General features: G+C 37.9%; 1 protein-coding gene across 2 annotated transcripts in view; it reads right to left on the bottom strand.

Annotated features, from left to right (window-relative positions):
* The window catches only part of RBKS (ribokinase), a 128515-nt gene that overhangs the window by 50527 nt on the left and 60500 nt on the right, over window positions 1-17488 (bottom strand). For both annotated transcript variants that reach the window (XM_027850452.1, XM_027850453.1), the window contains exons 3-6: window positions 13977-14040; window positions 11253-11315; window positions 6294-6458; window positions 3815-3906 (exon numbers count right to left, since the gene is read on the bottom strand). In XM_027850452.1, the coding sequence (XP_027706253.1) occupies window positions 3815-3906; window positions 6294-6458; window positions 11253-11315; window positions 13977-14040 (384 nt within the window). The remainder of the gene's footprint in view (window positions 1-3814; window positions 3907-6293; window positions 6459-11252; window positions 11316-13976; window positions 14041-17488) is intronic.

The following is a 17488-nucleotide window of genomic DNA, read 5'->3' as shown; positions in this document are numbered from 1 at the left end:
ATTCCCCATTTACAAGTATGAAGAAGCCATATGGCTTCTTGGTTCTATATTAGGTCAGGGCTATGCTATAGGTATAGCACATAGTCTCACATAGGCTTGGGTATGGCAGTCAAACATTTGTTCTAAGCCTACAACTGTTTAATTAAGGCTTTAAAATATTCCCAGCAAATAGGAAAGAAACTCAATCCCAAGTTAGGTACCAGGAGGACTCAGGGATACAGTGCCCTGGTATTGGCTGGATACCTAATGATTTTGGGAAAAATACTATTTAACTATTTGTAAAGCAATAGTAGCATAGAGGGTAAAGGACCCTCCTGTGATATTTCCTTTAAAATCAGCCAATTAATCAATCAATCAACAAGTATTTATTAACCACCTACCATGGCTTACATCTACAGTCATCAGATTTGTCCCTTTCTCCTATCTCCAGATCAAGGTGTGAAATTGCCTTACCACCTCATTGGTGTGGTCTTTGCCAAGGCAGCAACAGCAGCAGTCACTGAGTTCATACCACAATAATGAGAGTTCATACACTCAAACTGGCCCTTGGGTTTGGCTTTTAAAACCCATAGGGACACATCAGGAAGCAGACAGAGATGAGGGGCCCATCTATGGCCAACAAGTACATATGAAGACTCAGAGATAGGCATAGACACAGAAATACTGGGTATAGGTGGACCTGGAGAGAAACCTGAATATGTATGAAATCTTTACAGTGAAACATGTGCACCTAGAGGCTGGTGACAGATGAAAAGATGGAACTTCAACAAGACAAAGAGGAAAGGGATTTTGGTAGGCAGATAATAAGATGAAGATACTCAGTCCTAATGTGGCCTAGACAGGGCTTGCCAGATGCTTGGTTTGTGCAGGCCCAAAGAATTAGATGAATTGCATGTCAGGGAATTTCACCTACATTGAGGAGCAACCTGGACCTCAAAGGTACAACGGGTCATATGAACTATATATGTCTAGAGGGAACACAGGATCCAAAGAGGAAAAACAGGCAGGTTGATGCTGCTGGGAAGGGATGGAGAGGGAGCAGGAGAAAATGGTAAAAGCATTAAACCAAGCAGAGATGAGGAGTCTGTTTCTGATAAGTAGGAAGACATGTGATCTTGAGCGGGTCCAGGGAATGAAGGGGTCCATCACCGAGGCTCATGGCCACTAGTAAGACTGGTCCCAACTTAAAATCATGAATGAAGAAAATGATCTCTGTGTATCTGAGGAAATGGGATTTTATAGACTTTGTCATAGGGGGAACTCCCCCGAATACTTTCCTCTTATATTACAGGCTGAAGAAGATGCACTGTTTTATGTTCCTACAACCAGAAGGAGACATCTGAGCAATGAAAGTAATCAAACGCCTCATTGTGTCCTGGAGGTAGCCATGAGTCCCCAAAGGCTTATCCTAAGGGGTATGAGTTAGGGCAGGCATCATAGAGCTAGTAAATATGCTTTAAGCAAGTTCAATGAGACACTGAATTCGGTACAAAATCTTCCAAGGTTCTTATCACTTCCACGTCACTGAGCAGTTCTTGCTGCTCAGAATGAAGTCCATTTCTATATACTTCTTTGACTCCTCTGTTTCCTGGGAGATGAAATTGTAAATAAGGGAAGTAAAGAATTATAAATCAACAAGTATTTATTAAGCACCTCAAGCATAGTAACTATTTATTAAACCTGTACAAGTTTTTCTGTTAGGTGCCGGGGATAGAAAGACATAACCAAATGTTAGTAACATCAGCACTAAACTCAACAAGCATTTCTTAGGTGTCTACTACATTCCAGGCACTGTGCTAGGTGCTGTGGCTACAAAGATAGAAATGAAGTATTCCCTGCTCAAGGGTCTTACCTCCTGTTGGGAGACAAATATGAAGAGAGAATAGTAACTACAACATAATAAATACAAGATAGCTACAAAGTAATTTTGGAAGTAGGGAACTAGCTTCTGGGGAGAACATGACAGGCCTCCTAGAGCTGCCGTCTGAGCAGATGAGCTTTGGCAGATCAGAGGAGAGACGGCCTTGTAGACCTAGGCAAAGTCATGAAGACAGCAGATAGAATGTTACGTATGGCAAGCATCAAGTACACTAGGCTGGCTGAAAGAAAGCAGGCGTGAAGGAAAGTGATGTGCCATGAGCCTAGAAAGGGAAGCAGCCAGGCGCCAGATTGTGAAGGGCTTTAAAATGCAAACACAGGAGTTTTCAGTCTATTCTAGAGGCAAAAGGAAGCCAATGGAACCTTTTGAGCAAGGAAGTAACACAAGGAAGACTTGTGTTTTAGAAATGTCAGTTTGGCAGATGTGTAGAGCATGGATTAAGGATGAGATACACTGGAGGCAGAGACCAGTGATGAGGGAAGGTTCAGGCAATAGGTGATGAGGGACAAGGTTGGCTGTGATATGGGTTAGGGGGAGAAGTAAATGGATTTGAGGAATTTTTTGAAAGTAGAATTGACAGGGTCTAGTGACTGGATATAAAGGGTAAGGTAGAGAGAAGAGTCAAGGATAACTCTGGGGTTGTAATTAAAGTGACACAAATGATAGAGCTGTACTTCAAAGAAACAGGGAAGTTAGGAAGAGTAAGACAGCAAGTTCTGAGATGTCTATGGGACCATCCAGCTGAAAATACTCAATAAGTAGCTGATGAAGGACTGGGTCCAGGAAAGAGAGCAGATCTAAGAATTATCAACAGAGGTAATGGTTAAATTCATGGGAGTTAATGAGATCATTGAGAAAAAGCATAAAGACAGAAGAGCTTCTAGGATGCAGCTCTGGGACATACCTATTCAGATGGAGGAGGGACATGGATGTCATGAAAATCTGAAGAGGGGAGGATATATGAGGAAGTGAAGGTCAAAAGTGTGAAGTACTGCAGAGGGGTTAAGTAGGATGAAGACTAAGAAACGGTCAATGACTGGAGACCAAATGGTCATTGGATTTACCAATGAATAAATCATTGGTAGGAAGACAGGCTGTATGGGGGTTGGGAAGTGAGGGAGGTATGGAAATGGTGGCAATGAGTTTAGATAGCTTTTTCTAGGAGTTTGGATGTGAAAGGAGCAGAGAAATAGAATGACTGCAATCTAGGTCTGTTTTTAAACATTAAGGGAGAAGCCATTGGATAAGGAAAGATCAAAAATTAGAGAGAGGGGTGGGATGATCAAAGCAGCAATTTCCTAGAGAATAAGGGAGGAGATAGGATCAAAGGAACAAGAGAGGGATTGGTATTGGCAAAGAGGAGTATGCTCTCCTTCAAAGCTGGAGCTAATGAGAAAAGAATGGGGGATGATGTTGAGGTAATTTGGAGTATAGAATTGAGGAGAAGAGAGTGTGTCTCTAAAACACGTTAGGGTGCACGGGAAGGCTGTGAGCCAGGTACTAAGCTCCCTGAGAAAGGAGGGAGAATAACCTGGGGGGCCAGTGAAGAACAACTGCTAGGATCTGGACAGTATGTGTTATATACTTGTATTAAGATAGAGTTCAAACTTTGTTTGAAAGGTAGCAGAATTTAGGTTTTGTTTTTAAAATTCCAAGTAAGTGGCAGATCTAAACAGATTCCTGGATATTTTGAGTAAGGATTGATATGGTGTCTACTCTTATCTCATTAAATCCTCATAAGAACTCTGGGAGGTAGGTGTTATTATCATCCCCATTTACAGCTAAGACATTCACTTCCCACTTTGCTCCAGAAATGAATAAAGTGATTAAATGACTGAGTGGCCACACAACTTAGCTCTGTCCCTGTACTTCATCCCTGAAGAAAACAGTTTTTTTTGCTTGTTAAAGAGCAATCAGACTCTCTTAGTGCATTACCTCACTTTCATTGCAGCAAAATATATCAGAGACGGTATAGAACTGTGCGTCAAGGTCAGCTGTGGCAGGAGCAGGATTAAACAGAGTCTTCACTGCAACAGAATAAAAAAGTTGTGTAGTGGCTGACATTTGGATACTATGCATTTTTAAACATGCATCAGGGGAGACCTTGAAATGACATCTTTTTGATCCTTTTAATTTTTCCACCATTTAAGAAACCTCAGGCAACACCTGGAGAAGCAAGCAGTGAGCAGAGAGAGTCTGCATAGTTTCATAAAAAATTGGTCATGCCAGGGGCAGTGAGGTGGTGCAGTGGATAAAGCACTGGCCCTGGAGTTAGGAGGACCTGAGTTTAAATCTGGCCTCAGACACATAACACTTACTAGCTGTGTGACTCTGGGCAAGTCACTTTACCCCACTGCTTCACCATAAAAAAAAAAAAAAAAAAAGACTTGGTAATGCCAGACTCACCTCATTTCCTTTTTCAAACAGGGTTACTAGACTGGTGAGAATAGGGAGATACTGTAGAAATAGGTAAAAGTGATCAACCCTTAGACACATAGCTTACCTAAATTTCAGGAAAGCGGAAATTCAATTTAATCAATATTCATTAAACTTCTTTGAGGTGCTAGACACTGTGCTAGGTTTTGGGGATACAAAGCCTAAAATAAAACATTTCCAGGTCTCTAGGAGCTGACAGGAAGGCATTCTAACTGAGGGGACACAACATGTTCGAAGAAAAATATAATCTAAGGTAATGTGAAGAGGAAAGCAAAGGAAAGCTTCATAGAGGAGATATCACCTAAACTGATCCTTGAGTATAGTTAAGGAACATGACAGGAGGGAGTGCAATTCAGGCCTGGAGGATGGCTTATGTACGTCTAACAAAGTAGGAGACTGGGTAGAAAGCTTAGTGGCCAGCTCATAGTCCAGTATGGTGAAAACAAAGTATGTGAAGGAAAGTAATGTGAAATAAGGTTGGATCCTCCTATGGAAGATGACGGTCTATTAGGTGGACTCAGAAATGGCTGAATGACTGTGCCCAAAAAATAGTTGCTTGGTGTCAGTTTGGATGGAGGTCTCTTATAGAATGCTCCTGGGATCGATCTCTCCATGGCTTTGTGCTTTTTTTTTTTTTTCTTTTTTTCTTTTTGGTGAAGCAATTGGGGTTAAGTGACTTGCCCAGGGTCACACAGCTAGTAAGTGTCAAGTGTTTGAGGCTGGATTTGAACTCAGGTTCTCCTGCCTTCAGGGCCAGTGCTCTAAGGCCTTGTGCTTTTTAACCTCTTTTATCCAATGACTTGGATGAAGGCATAGACGAGATGCATATTAACTTGGTGGTAAAACAAAGCTAAGAGGACTAGCTAACACAGTAAGTGGCAGAATCAGAATCCAAAATAAATCTCAATAGACTGGAATGGTGGGTTAAATCGAATAAAATATGATAAATATATGTTTCTAAACTTGGGTTCAAAATATCAACTTCACAAATATAAGATGGAGGAAATGTTCTTAGACACCAGTTCATCTGGAAAAGATCTGGGGTTCTGAGTGGATTGCCAGCTTGACAAATTGATTGTGATACAGCAGCTAAAACATGTTAATATGATCTTAGGCTGTATTAAAAGAGGCATAACATCCAGAATGAGAAAGGTGTTAATTCCCTTTTATGTGCTGTCTTCCCTCATTAGAATGAAAGCTTCTTGAGGGCAGGGACTGTCTTGCTTGCTTATATTTATATTCTCAGCACTTAGCGCTGGACCTGGCACAAAGTAAGCACTCAATGATATCTATCTATTAAAGCTGAAGGAGAGGAGGTAAAGTACTAATCAAGAGCCCACTTAGGGAAACAAAAATGCCCTACATGAAGTTCCCAAACCTAAAAATATTCTCAAATACACAAAGATAAACTGCATGAAAAATAAAAACTACTTCAAAAAAATTCTAAAATTTTGAAAATAAACCTTCTGTTGCAAAAAAGGTTTGGAACTTTTACAAAGCCGAATGAGAACGACTCTCCAGCTTCTGAAGGTGTTTATCAAATGGTGACTGTGCCGTTACCATACACGTTTATGTGATAATATTCACTTCCAGATTCTCTAAGCTAAAATAACATCACCAGAAACTGTTTATGTTGGGCTGCTTCAGTGGTGATTCAAGTCAGTCCTGGCATTAGGCCTGGGAACTGGGCTGAGGGTTTGTATTGGGGGACATCTGACATGCTAGTTTTTAGAGCTCTGTGACTGGTACTGAGCCAGATGGCTTGGTTTTCACCATATTTGTAAAGTTCCCTAACATTTGCTAAAACTAAAAGACAAATGTAAAGCCAAGTAGATATAAGAAGGCACAGTAGTTTGCTGTGAAAAAATGTTAAAGAGATCAAAATCAAAATAAAGTTGCCTCTTAAAAAAGCTAATTTTCCTAGCATGAGAGAGAGAGAGATGTTTTCATAGAAAGAATGACAAATGTGTAAAATTACCTCCGCTTTTGCGGGCCATTGTCAGGGCTTCCAGAGAAGTAGCTGGAGATATTTCTAGCTGGCAGATAATTACTTTGGCTCTGCTAATGATATCAGCTGCCTTCCTCAGGTCATCAGAATTCAACAGCAAGTTTGCTCCGGCCACGATGACGATAATATTCTGTCCTAGAAAGATATTTCTGGGTACTTATTTAAGTTACAAAAACAAGCATCACAGAATCTCTAAGTTGGAAGGGACTTCAGAGGACATCTAGTATAATCCATCCCCGAATAAGAATCCATTCTACAACGCACTGACAAGTTTTTGTTTCGAGACCTCCAAACGGGAGGAAACATACCACTTCCTAAGGCAGTCCATTCCACTTTTGGATAGTTCCAATTATTGCAAAGTTTTTCTTCACATTGAGCCTAAATTTGATTTTTTCGCAACTTTTACCCATTGATCCTAATTCTGACTGCCAATCAGGACAATCAAGGCCAAACAGAACAAATCTAATCTGCCTCTCACATGGCAGGCAGTCCTTTAAATATTTGAGGTCATTTGTTATGTTCCCCTTAAGTCTTCTCTTTTCTAGGCTAAACATACTTTGTTCCTTCAACCAAGCCATGTTTGACATGAACTCAGGGCCTGTCACCATCTTGTCTGTCCTCCTCTGGACACACTCTAGCTTATTAATGTCGTTTTTAAAATGTGTTACCATTACTTCACTTGTGGTCTGACCAGGGCAGAGGTTAGTGGGATTACTATCTCCATATTTCTGGAAGCTCTGCCTCTGTAAATGTAGCCTAAAACTGCATTATTTTTCCTGGATGCCAACTCTCATGGCTGCCTTATGTTAAACCTACTAAAGCCCCTAGACCTTCTCCAGATGAACTACAATCTAGTCAGACTTTCTCATCTTAGATTTGTAAAGTTGTTTTTTCTTAATTGTAAGACTTTACATTTAGCTCTATTAAATTTCATCTTTATAGAATCAGGACTTATTAGATTTTGTCCAATGTTCTAGCCTGTTATAATTGTTTATTTGAAAGGTCTCTGATAAAAAATGATATCTAGCACAGGATTAAGCATAGATCACTACAACATTCTATAAGACTCTACCTTCTAAATGACCTTATCTTGTAATCCTATAACACCTGTCAGCAAATAATTTTTGGATGCTAAATGATGTAGAAAGTGAAGCAGTTCAATTAAATAAGCTCTCCAGTTCTTTTCAGCTCTAAATCTATGATCCTATTCAATTTATCACTTGTCTTTCCATGAAGGGTAACTTCGGTAACTAAAATTTTTTTTCTATTTGCATATCACATTTTGATCACTTTCAATCTTGATAAAATAGTAAGCTACTTATCAATGTTATTTAGCAAAACTCAATAACATTAGATCCATATGTCAATGAATGCATTATGATTTTGTTGTTATGGGAACTCTATCTACCAGAGTAGATCAGAATCTGAATATAAGTTAGCAGATAAATCTTAGAGGGATGCCTAAAGTTTAGAGAGATTAATTGACTTGCCCATGGTCATAGAGCTTGTTGAGTTTCAGAGGCAGGATTTGAATCCAGGTCTTCCTGACTTGTTAAGTATAGCACTCTATCCACTATTTATATCGAAATTACAGAATAATTAAAATAATAACTTACATTCACACAGCACTATATCATTATTCAGCAAGTTGTAGAGGATTTATGCAAGGACATGAACAAGAATTACATTGGATGGATAAGAAGGGGTGGATAGGCTTCAATCTGAAACAGTAGGAGGACCCACATCAATAAAGCACTGAAATAATATCTGCGTATAAAATACCCAAGCTTCAGAACAACCTTGTGAGGCAAGCAAGGCAAGTATTGTTAGCTCCTGTTTACAGATGAGGTAACTGAGAAGCAGTGTGATTTCGTTGAAATACTGTGAGTCTGGAGTCAAGTGACCTGGGCTCAGTTAGAACTTTGACACTTGCTAGCTGTGTGACCATGGACAACCTGTCTGGGTCTCAGTTTCCTCATCTATAAAATGGAAACAACAATGCTTTAAGTATGAATGTCACGGAAAACTTTGTCTATTATGTGCCATGTGCAAGTCTCCATGCTAAGTGGTAAGAATATAATAATGAAAAATGACACAATTCTGACCTTTAAGGAACTTGTAATCCAACCAAGGGAATATGGCATATATGTCAATAACTGTAACACAAGGCAGAAGGTAAGAAGTATAAAGGAAAAGTTTAAATAAAGGGCCATAAAAAAATCCTGAGAAGGGAATTTATTACTAGCTGGGGTGATTAGGGAAGAGGCAAGAGATGATCCTGAGTTTGACTTTCAAAAAATGGAGGCATTTCAACAAGCAGAGGTGGGGATGGGGAAATGTGGGGCAGGGTAAGCAAAAGCACTAAGGAGAGAGGGGAGGACAAGCACAGGGCACAGTGAATGGCCTATTAGGAAGGAGGAAGGTATGAGATAAAACTAGAAAAGTAGACTAGAGTCTAATTGCGGTGGGGATTATACTTAATTCAGTAAGCAGTGGAGAGCAGCTGAAAGTAAGTATGCCTATGGGAAATGTCATTTTGAAATGATATATAAAATACTTTTTTCTTTCTTTCTTTCTTTCTTTTTTGTTGGGGAGGCAAAGGGAGTGATGATGGTGGGGAAAGAGGTGAAGTTTGTGGTAATGGCCTTGGAAACCCAAACACAGACTTCATATTTGTAGGTAAAAATAGGAACAAATTTGCATGATACACATCACCAATGACCTATGTGCAGTCAGTTTGTGTGTACAAACAAATTAAGCATCAACCATGGCAGAGTTTTGTATTACAAAAAATCTATAATTTGAAATATGTTTAAAATTATTTAACAGATATTAAGCTGCGTCTAATACTGAAATAATCCTGTGCCAATGATAACACTTAATGATATTACAACCTCAGAATTATCTCTGTCTACATCATCTTAGAGAAGGGAGAAATGGGAGAGTGATACCTGGTCCATTTAGCAAACTTGGACCCACTGTCATATGATACAAGAGCCCGTATCAGAGATGCTCCTGGTGCCTGGCTCTGGGGCTTTTCTGTAGAGATGAATGCAGTAAATCATAGAGGCTGTTCTTATGGCATGATGATTTGTCTATAAAAGATGTGGCCTAAAAATAACTTTGAACAAATTCTAACTAGTCACCTGACAAAGGCATGATGCTTGCTGGAAAAGAGGATGAAGGATGGATCAGCATAAACCCTTCCCTACTAACAGAAAAATAACTCTAAGTATATGTCCTCTGGGGTCATGGCATCACCTTCAAATGCAAAAGACAGCATTATTATCTTAGAGTAAGGATAATCTCTGAGGCCCCTTCCACTTCTCCCATTCTATGACTCTAGGAAGAAAAATAAGGAAAGTGTATACACAAACACATACACACAGCACTAAAACTTTTGGAATACCCTGTGCACACATATATTTCCCTTATTTCTTTTACATATTTATATATATGTTTGTGTCAAAGTATATGTATATGTGTATGCATACATACACATACATAGTTCTTATATATATATATATATGTATATAAGAATACCACATTTAGTGTCATAAGACAAAGGTTCAAATTCTAGCTCTGTTATTTGTTACCTTGGGCAGATCACTTAATCCCTTTGGGCTTCAGTTTCTTCTGTAAAATTTAATCTGTAATATAAGAGGGTTGGACCAGATCCTTCTGAAGGTCCCCAGTTCTTTAAATCTATGGTTCTCTGAATCTGAAGCTATCACTAACATACAAGAAGAGGTATTAGACAAAGAATTAGCTGTAGTTGGTAGCGACAATTATTCAAAATGAAGTTTAAGGGGCAGCTAGGTGGCACAATGGATAGAGCATAGGCCCTGGAGTCAGGAGGACCTGAGTTCAAATCCGTCCTCAGACACTTGACACTTACTAGCTGTGTGACCCTTAACCCCATTGCCTAGCAAAAAACAAAAACACAATGAAGTTTAAGGTGGATAATGATATATTCAGACTTTTAAATGTTTGAATATAATAGAAACCAAACTGCCTACTGTCACAATATGGAGAACTCCTAGTGAATTCTGTAATTCTTGCCTTATTAAACTCAAGCAAAAACTGAAATCAGGAGCAAGAATTTAATTGAAGGAAATATGATGAGCTTAATTTTTCACAATAATTTTTCACAGATGTAAACTTTTGTAAGATTTTGATGTAAACAGAGAAATTTATAATTTGGTCACTATTCAAACATAAGACCCAAATGAACAAAAAAGGCAAGTTAAAAGCAAATAGTTCCTGCTTGGCACCCAGGGGATGTTCAAAAACTGTTATGTGTCAAATTGTTTTCCTTACATATACTTTTATTCATCACATTCAATAAAATAGCTAACACTTAAATGCTTTTATAGATAAATATGAATCCAGGCTTATATGAAAAGTACAACTGGATACTAAGGAATAAAGAGTTGATCTATGATGACTCAGTGCAGCTAAGTAGTGCGGTGGATATAGTGCTGGGCCTAAAGCCAGGAACACCTGAATTCAAATCCAGTCTCAGACACTTACCAGCTGTGTTACCTAGGGCAAGTCACTTAACCCTGTTTGCCTCAGTTTCCTCATCTGTAAAATGAGCTGGAGAAAGAAATGGCAAATCACTCCAGTATCTTTGCCAAGAAAACCCCAAATAGGGTCACAAAGAGTGACTGAAACGATTGAACAACAACAAAATGATAATTCCAAAACTCTGTAAATAGCAACAGTTGTTATACCTGAATGAATGACTTAGGAGACAATCAGCGGCAACAGTTGATTTGATAAAATTGTATTTTTGGACTTTTCAAAGAATATCAGTGGCAGGATGAGAATATACAGCAGGTTAGGGCAAAGGTGATGCCTTCTTTTATAGTTCTGAAAGTAATATATTCTTTTATAAAATGGTGCTTCAACACAAGAAATAACTACCTTCACTGTTGACAATTATTGAAGCAGCTCCTGTAGAAGCATCTTTGGTCTGATACATAAATTCTAAAAGAGAAGAAATATTACAAAATAGTAGATAGAACACAAAATGCATAATATACTTTGACAAAGTAACAACAAAGAAATGAACAAATAATTCAATTCAACAAACATTTATTAATTACCTATTCTGTATCAGGTAATGATTGTGCTAGGTACTTGGGCTATAAATACAAAACCAAAACAGTTCCTTCCTCAGGGAGTTTACGTTCAATTGAAAAGTACTAATTTGTACCTACAAAGTAAAAAAGACGAAGTAAAGGAGTCTATATTTTGATGAATTCTTTCATAGCAGTGACCACAAATTCCATAGCCTTTATAGATAATGCAATGGCATTTTCCTTTTCAAAAAGTTTGTTTAAAAATTTAACATGGCAAATCAATACAAACAAATATATATACACGGTGACAATTTACATCTAAATTAATTTCAATGAATAAAATATCATAAGACTATTTCAGTCATTGCATTTCCTTTGAGTCCTCATCAAAAATCTTTGTCCATTCTCATTTTCTTGTCTTCATATGATTGTAGTTAGTGAGTCTACAGATACACTTCTTTCTTTTAGTTCTGCTTTTTTTTTTAAATGTGAATTATTTCATACAGGTTTTTCTAGATTTCTTTGTATTCATTGTATTCTTTGTATTACATTAAAATGCCATAATTTATTTAACCATTGTCCTATTGTTGGCCATTTGTTTCCAACTTTTTTGTAACTGTGTATTAATTATGCTGCTATGGAAATCTTTGCACAAATAGCTTTTTGTTTTTTATAGGACTTTCAGGGTTTATTCTCCAAAATGATATTATTAGGTTAAAGGTTATGATTATTTTTTTTGCAGATTTTACTTAACTTCCACATTACTCTCTAAAGAGATTCTCCAAGTTTGCAATTCTACCAGCAATGAATGAATCTATCTTTTTTCCCACAGCAATGCCAGCTCTGAATTTTGTTACTTTTTATTATTTTTGCCAATTTGATGGATGTGAGTTGGTATCTTAAAGCCATTTTAATTTGTACCTCATTTGTTACTAATGAAATTAAGCATTTTTTCAAGCAATTATTAATAATTTGTGTTTTTTCTTTCAAAAATTGCAAATTTTTATCTTTTGGTTATTTATCTGATATGGTCTGGGAGTTACCATTGTGACTGACTTAACAGTCCCTCATATATTTCAGATGTTATTTTTAAAGTCATATTTTCTATAAAAATTACCCAATTTTCATGTTTCTTATACTCCTTTTAGTTCCTTCTAGCTAATTATATTCCTTTCTGTGGCAGAGAAAAACTTTAATTTTAATGCATTAAAGCACATCTATCTATCCTCAATAATTCTTTCTACTTGTTGAATTTTTAAAAATTAATCATCACAATTCAGATAGTTTATTCAATTTTCTTTCTTTTTTTATGTTTAAATTTCTTATCCACTTAGAATTTAATGGAATATATGAAAAAAGATCTGAGTCTAAATATTTTTCCACTATATTGACAGCCAATTTTCTCAAATAAATTTATTAAAAAATGAATTCTTTTTTGAAAAAAAAAATTGTTAAGTACTAATTTTTTGCATACTAATTTTTTTTTTTTGATTTGTTTTAAGGATACTTGCTTTGTAATATATATTAAAGTCTGGGCATGTAAGACAACCCCCCCCCCAATCAGCTTTTCTCTTCTAAATCACTTCTTTTTTTTTTTCCTTTCATTTACTGAAAAGACTTGAAATAAGAGATAGGTAAGATATCCAAACCAAAAAGCACACTTGTTTCCCTTTTTATAGGCCTTCCACAAAAAATCATGGTATGTAAAGCTGTGATAAGATGAAGCATGAGTGGCAGCATAATGTCACAGTAATAATAGTCCTACTACTAACTAAATGTATGACTTTGGATGCCTGTTTTCTTTCCTGTAAAATGAGGGAAATATACTAGATGTGTCTTGTATAACATACACATACATGAGTGTGCACACACTTGTATATACATACGTGTGTGTGTGTGTGTCTGTGTGTGTGTATACAATATGTTTTCTGGTCTGGGCCTGTGTGTTCATTGGTCCAGAGAACTCTCAATGAGGAAATGGACACCAACAATATAGATAGGCATCAAACTACGAGTATACACATTTTTAGAAAATTGTCCTGCAATTTATACTCTTAGAGAGATGCCTGGAGCCTTAAGAAGTTAATCTGCCAAGGGTTGGAGTATGTGTCAGAGGGTTGGGCTTAAACCCAGGACTTCCCAGATTCCCAGGCTGGTTTTTGATCTTGTCTTTTAATTAATACATAGCAGGCACCTGATAAATGTTTATTGAATGGAGCTTCTTTGTACTAAGGTCTTTTCCAGCTCTACCTTTTCTAAATTGATCCACTTATATCCTACATGCTTTTTAGGTCTGCACAGTCCTGTTTTCTCTGCCACTTCAGTTTTGAAGCCAGGCTACCTGATAAACAGTAATAACCTGCTTTTGCTTTACCTCTGCTGAAAAAAACGATGCTTAAAGAGTTAAAGTACACAAACTAGGCTAGACAAAATACTGAGAGAGTAAAAAAATCTTTGGCCAATAGAGGATAATACAATCATAAATCTTTTTATAGTCAACCTTTTTTTCCTCCCATAAGAAGAACAAAGAAAAAGATTTTTTAAACTTTAAAAGATGAAATTTTACCTGTAGAAATATCATTCTGTTTTAAGTTTTCTATATAATCACTGCCAAAAGAATCTTTGCCAACCTGTATCAAAGAAATGATGAATATTAGAGCTTTTACATTTAGCAAAATGCTATGATGTAGTTTTTAGAAAATTAACATTTAAAAAGGGCATATCTGCACTATACTTTATAAACATGAACTAATTAATCCTCTTAATGTAAGATGTTAGACTTGATATTTTAGCCCAGAGAATTACACTATGAATTAATGTTCTAGTTACTTCCTATCTAAAATGAAAAACACTTCATGACTATTTGAAGTGATGACACGTGAAAGATGGATTAGACTTAATCAGCTTGGTCCAAAAGGATAAAGCTGGATGGAAGTTACAGGGAAGCAAATTTTGGTCTAATATAATGGAAAACTTCCAATAAGAACCATCCAGTAATGGAATAGGTTGTAGTAAGCTTCATCGCTACTTAGCATCCATGGTGCTAAGAGGCACAATGGATCCCTTACCCAGAATATTATGAAGATGACTGACTAAATGAAAGTTCTTGAAGGACCAGAAACCTGAGCTAAGCCTATGAAAGAAGAGAAAGACTTTGAAACAAGGAGATACAGGGGAGAGTGGATTCAGTCAATCAATAAGTATCTATTAAATGCTTATTATTTGTTAGGCATCCCTGAACCCTGGGGATAAAAAGAAAGGAAAAAAAATAGTCTGTCCTTAGAAAACATACATCTTAATGGGGGAGACAAGAGGTAAACAACGAAGTATTTATAAGATGTATACAGAGTATGTGATGGTAATTTGAAAGGGGAAGGAATTTAGCATCTGGAGGAATCAGGAAAGGCCTCCTATAGAAGGTAGGATTTGAGGAAGTCAGGGAAACTAAAAGGCAGAGGGGGCAGAGCATTCTAGGTGTGTGATACAACAAACACACAAAGATGGCATCCTTTTTGAGGAACTGCAAGTAGGCAGGTGCAGCTGCATTGCAGGGTACATGGGGAAGAAAAAGGAGTAAGAAAGCTGGAAAGGCAGGAAGGGGCTAGCTTATGAAGAGCTTTTTGAATGCCAGACAGCATTATATTTGATTCGGCAAGTAACAATGACTCACTGGTGCTCATGGAGCAGGTGAGGTGATATGATTAGAATTATGCTTTAGAAAAACCACCTTGGCAGCTGAGAGAATGAGAGTAGAGTGGGGAAAAACTTGGGACAGGAAGAATAGTTAGAAGGCTACTGAAATAGTCGAGGGGAGAGGTAATGAACTAGGGCTGTGAATGTATGAGAAGAGAAGGGGATGCATATGAGAGATTCTGTGAAGGTGCCAAACTGGTAAGCCTAGGCAATGGATTGGATATATGAGATGAGTGACAGAGAGGAATCTAAGAAGACACCAAGGATGCAAGCTTGAGTGACTGGAGAAATGGTGGCATTCTCACCAGTAATAGGGAAACTGGGAAGAATTTTAGGGGAAATATTTTTTCCTTTTGGAAATACTGAGTTTGGATTATCTATAGGACACTCAGTTTTGGATGAAAAAAAGGCAGCTGGAGATGTGTGACTATAGCTCAGCAGAGGGACGAGGGATGGATACATAGATCTCAAAATCATTTGAAAAGAGATGAAAATTGAACCCATAGAAGGTGATGAGATCAAGTGAGATAGTATGGAGAAAAAAAGAAAAGAGGGCCCAGGACAAAACCTAAAGGGATATCCAAGATTAGTAGGCATAACATGGATGAAGAACCAGCAAAGTAGACAGATATAAATTGTTCTGTGACCCTTTCAAACAAGGGTTTGGTCATCAATTCTTTCCCTAACCATAATTCTGAAAGGAAATTTCTTCTGTTTCTTTAATTTGTTTATGATGTGAGAAGGATTACTTTTTCATCTGAGATCCAAGTGAAGGAAGAGACGGTAGAGGGAGATGTCTCAGGGCTGTGAAATGAGGACAAGAGAAGAAGAGAGAGGTCTTGCCAAATGGCCTGGTTTTTTTCAGTGAAATGTAAGACTGAGAGGAGTAGAGGGAGTGCTCAAAGAGAGAAAGTCTGGAATAAACACTACGGAGAGAGGCTCTATGAGCCAAGAGAAAGGGAGACTTGGAGGCTCAGACAGAAAGGCTGGAATAGATACTATGGAGAGAGGGATAAAAAAATAAGTTGGGAAGTAAGTGAATGTTTGCCTTGCTGCAGGTTAGGGCCCAGTAGAGATCGATCGGATCACATAAATCTGTGGTGGGCCCAGTTAGCACAGCTTTGTGATTTCCTTTGGCTCTGTTCAGCTATGTGTGAATAAAAGAAAAGGAAGTGGATAGTGGTTGTAGTTCAGGGTTGAAGTTTGGCAAGATATGACTGGCAATAGGATGAAGGGGCAAGGAAATATAGGGTGTAGGATAGTATAGAGCTGATTTGATTCATCAAAGAGTTGACAAAGGGAAGAGAAGATAATGTAACCAGTGCAGGGATAATGGCTGGGGAAAAAAATGAGGGATGGAGGGAATAGAGATCATGTTTTAGATGAAGAACTGTGTTAGAGGTCATAAGGCAAATGGAAAGATGGAGTGCTAGAAGATTATGATCAGATGAATGAATTTCAAATTCATAAATATGGAAGTAGAAGACTTGTGGGTGATGTCAAGGTGTGTGGCCAGGTCTCTGTGTAGGTGAGGTAGAATGGAGGAGTAGCCCATGGGAATTGAACAGACTGAGGAACTACAATGTTAGGGTATTTGAGAGGGCATGAATATGTCTGCTGAAATCCCATAGTATGAGAGCAAGAGATGGGAAGGAGAGAAACACTGTGAGTCAGGCACTGAACTCATTGAGGAAAGGAGAACGTCCTGGTGATGTATAGATATTAGCTGCCAAGACTTAGATTGGATGACAAATTTGGAGAGGGAACATCAAAGGAAGAGAGGTTGCCAATAAAAGGTGATTGAAGGAAAGCCTATTATTGTCAACGGAAGCAGTGAATATTCCAGCTCCCTCATCATCACAAGTAGGGGTTACAAGAGAAAATGTAGCCAGTACTATAAAGAGTAGTGATGGAAGTGTGTTACTGAGAGAGAGCCATGTCTCAGGGAGGGCCAGAAGATGTAAGAAATAAGTTTAAGATGAAAGAAATTTATTAATTATGGAGTAGGCATCACAGAGGGTACAGTGGAAAAGGCAGGGAGATCTGATGTAGCACACTGAGGGGATAGGGTGAAGGGGGATAGGAGTGAGGGAGTTAAGGAATGGGGAATGGGACTTGTACACTGGCAGCAGGGGGTTCAAGGTCACTGGAATGGGCTAAGTTTAAGGGATCAGGAATATGCTGACCAGTGAGAATATCAGTGGTTAAGTAAACTTCAGAAATGGGAAACAACCTGCACGAATGCACAGAGGTTCTTGGTAGAGAGGTTTGGGATTGTGGGTGTGGATTGTAGTATACACTGTCAGAAGCAATCACTGTGTCAGTTGGTTTTCATTAACTTCAGCTCCACGGGAATGGACACATACTTTGGCCTCTTGCTAAAGG

Source organism: Vombatus ursinus, unplaced genomic scaffold (assembly GCF_900497805.2).
Source record: "Vombatus ursinus unplaced genomic scaffold, bare-nosed wombat genome assembly UNPS02009062.1, whole genome shotgun sequence".
NCBI classification, from domain to species: Eukaryota; Metazoa; Chordata; class Mammalia; order Diprotodontia; family Vombatidae; genus Vombatus; species Vombatus ursinus.
The sequence above is the reverse complement of the archived record's forward strand: the minus strand, read 5'-3'. Positions and strand labels throughout refer to the sequence as shown.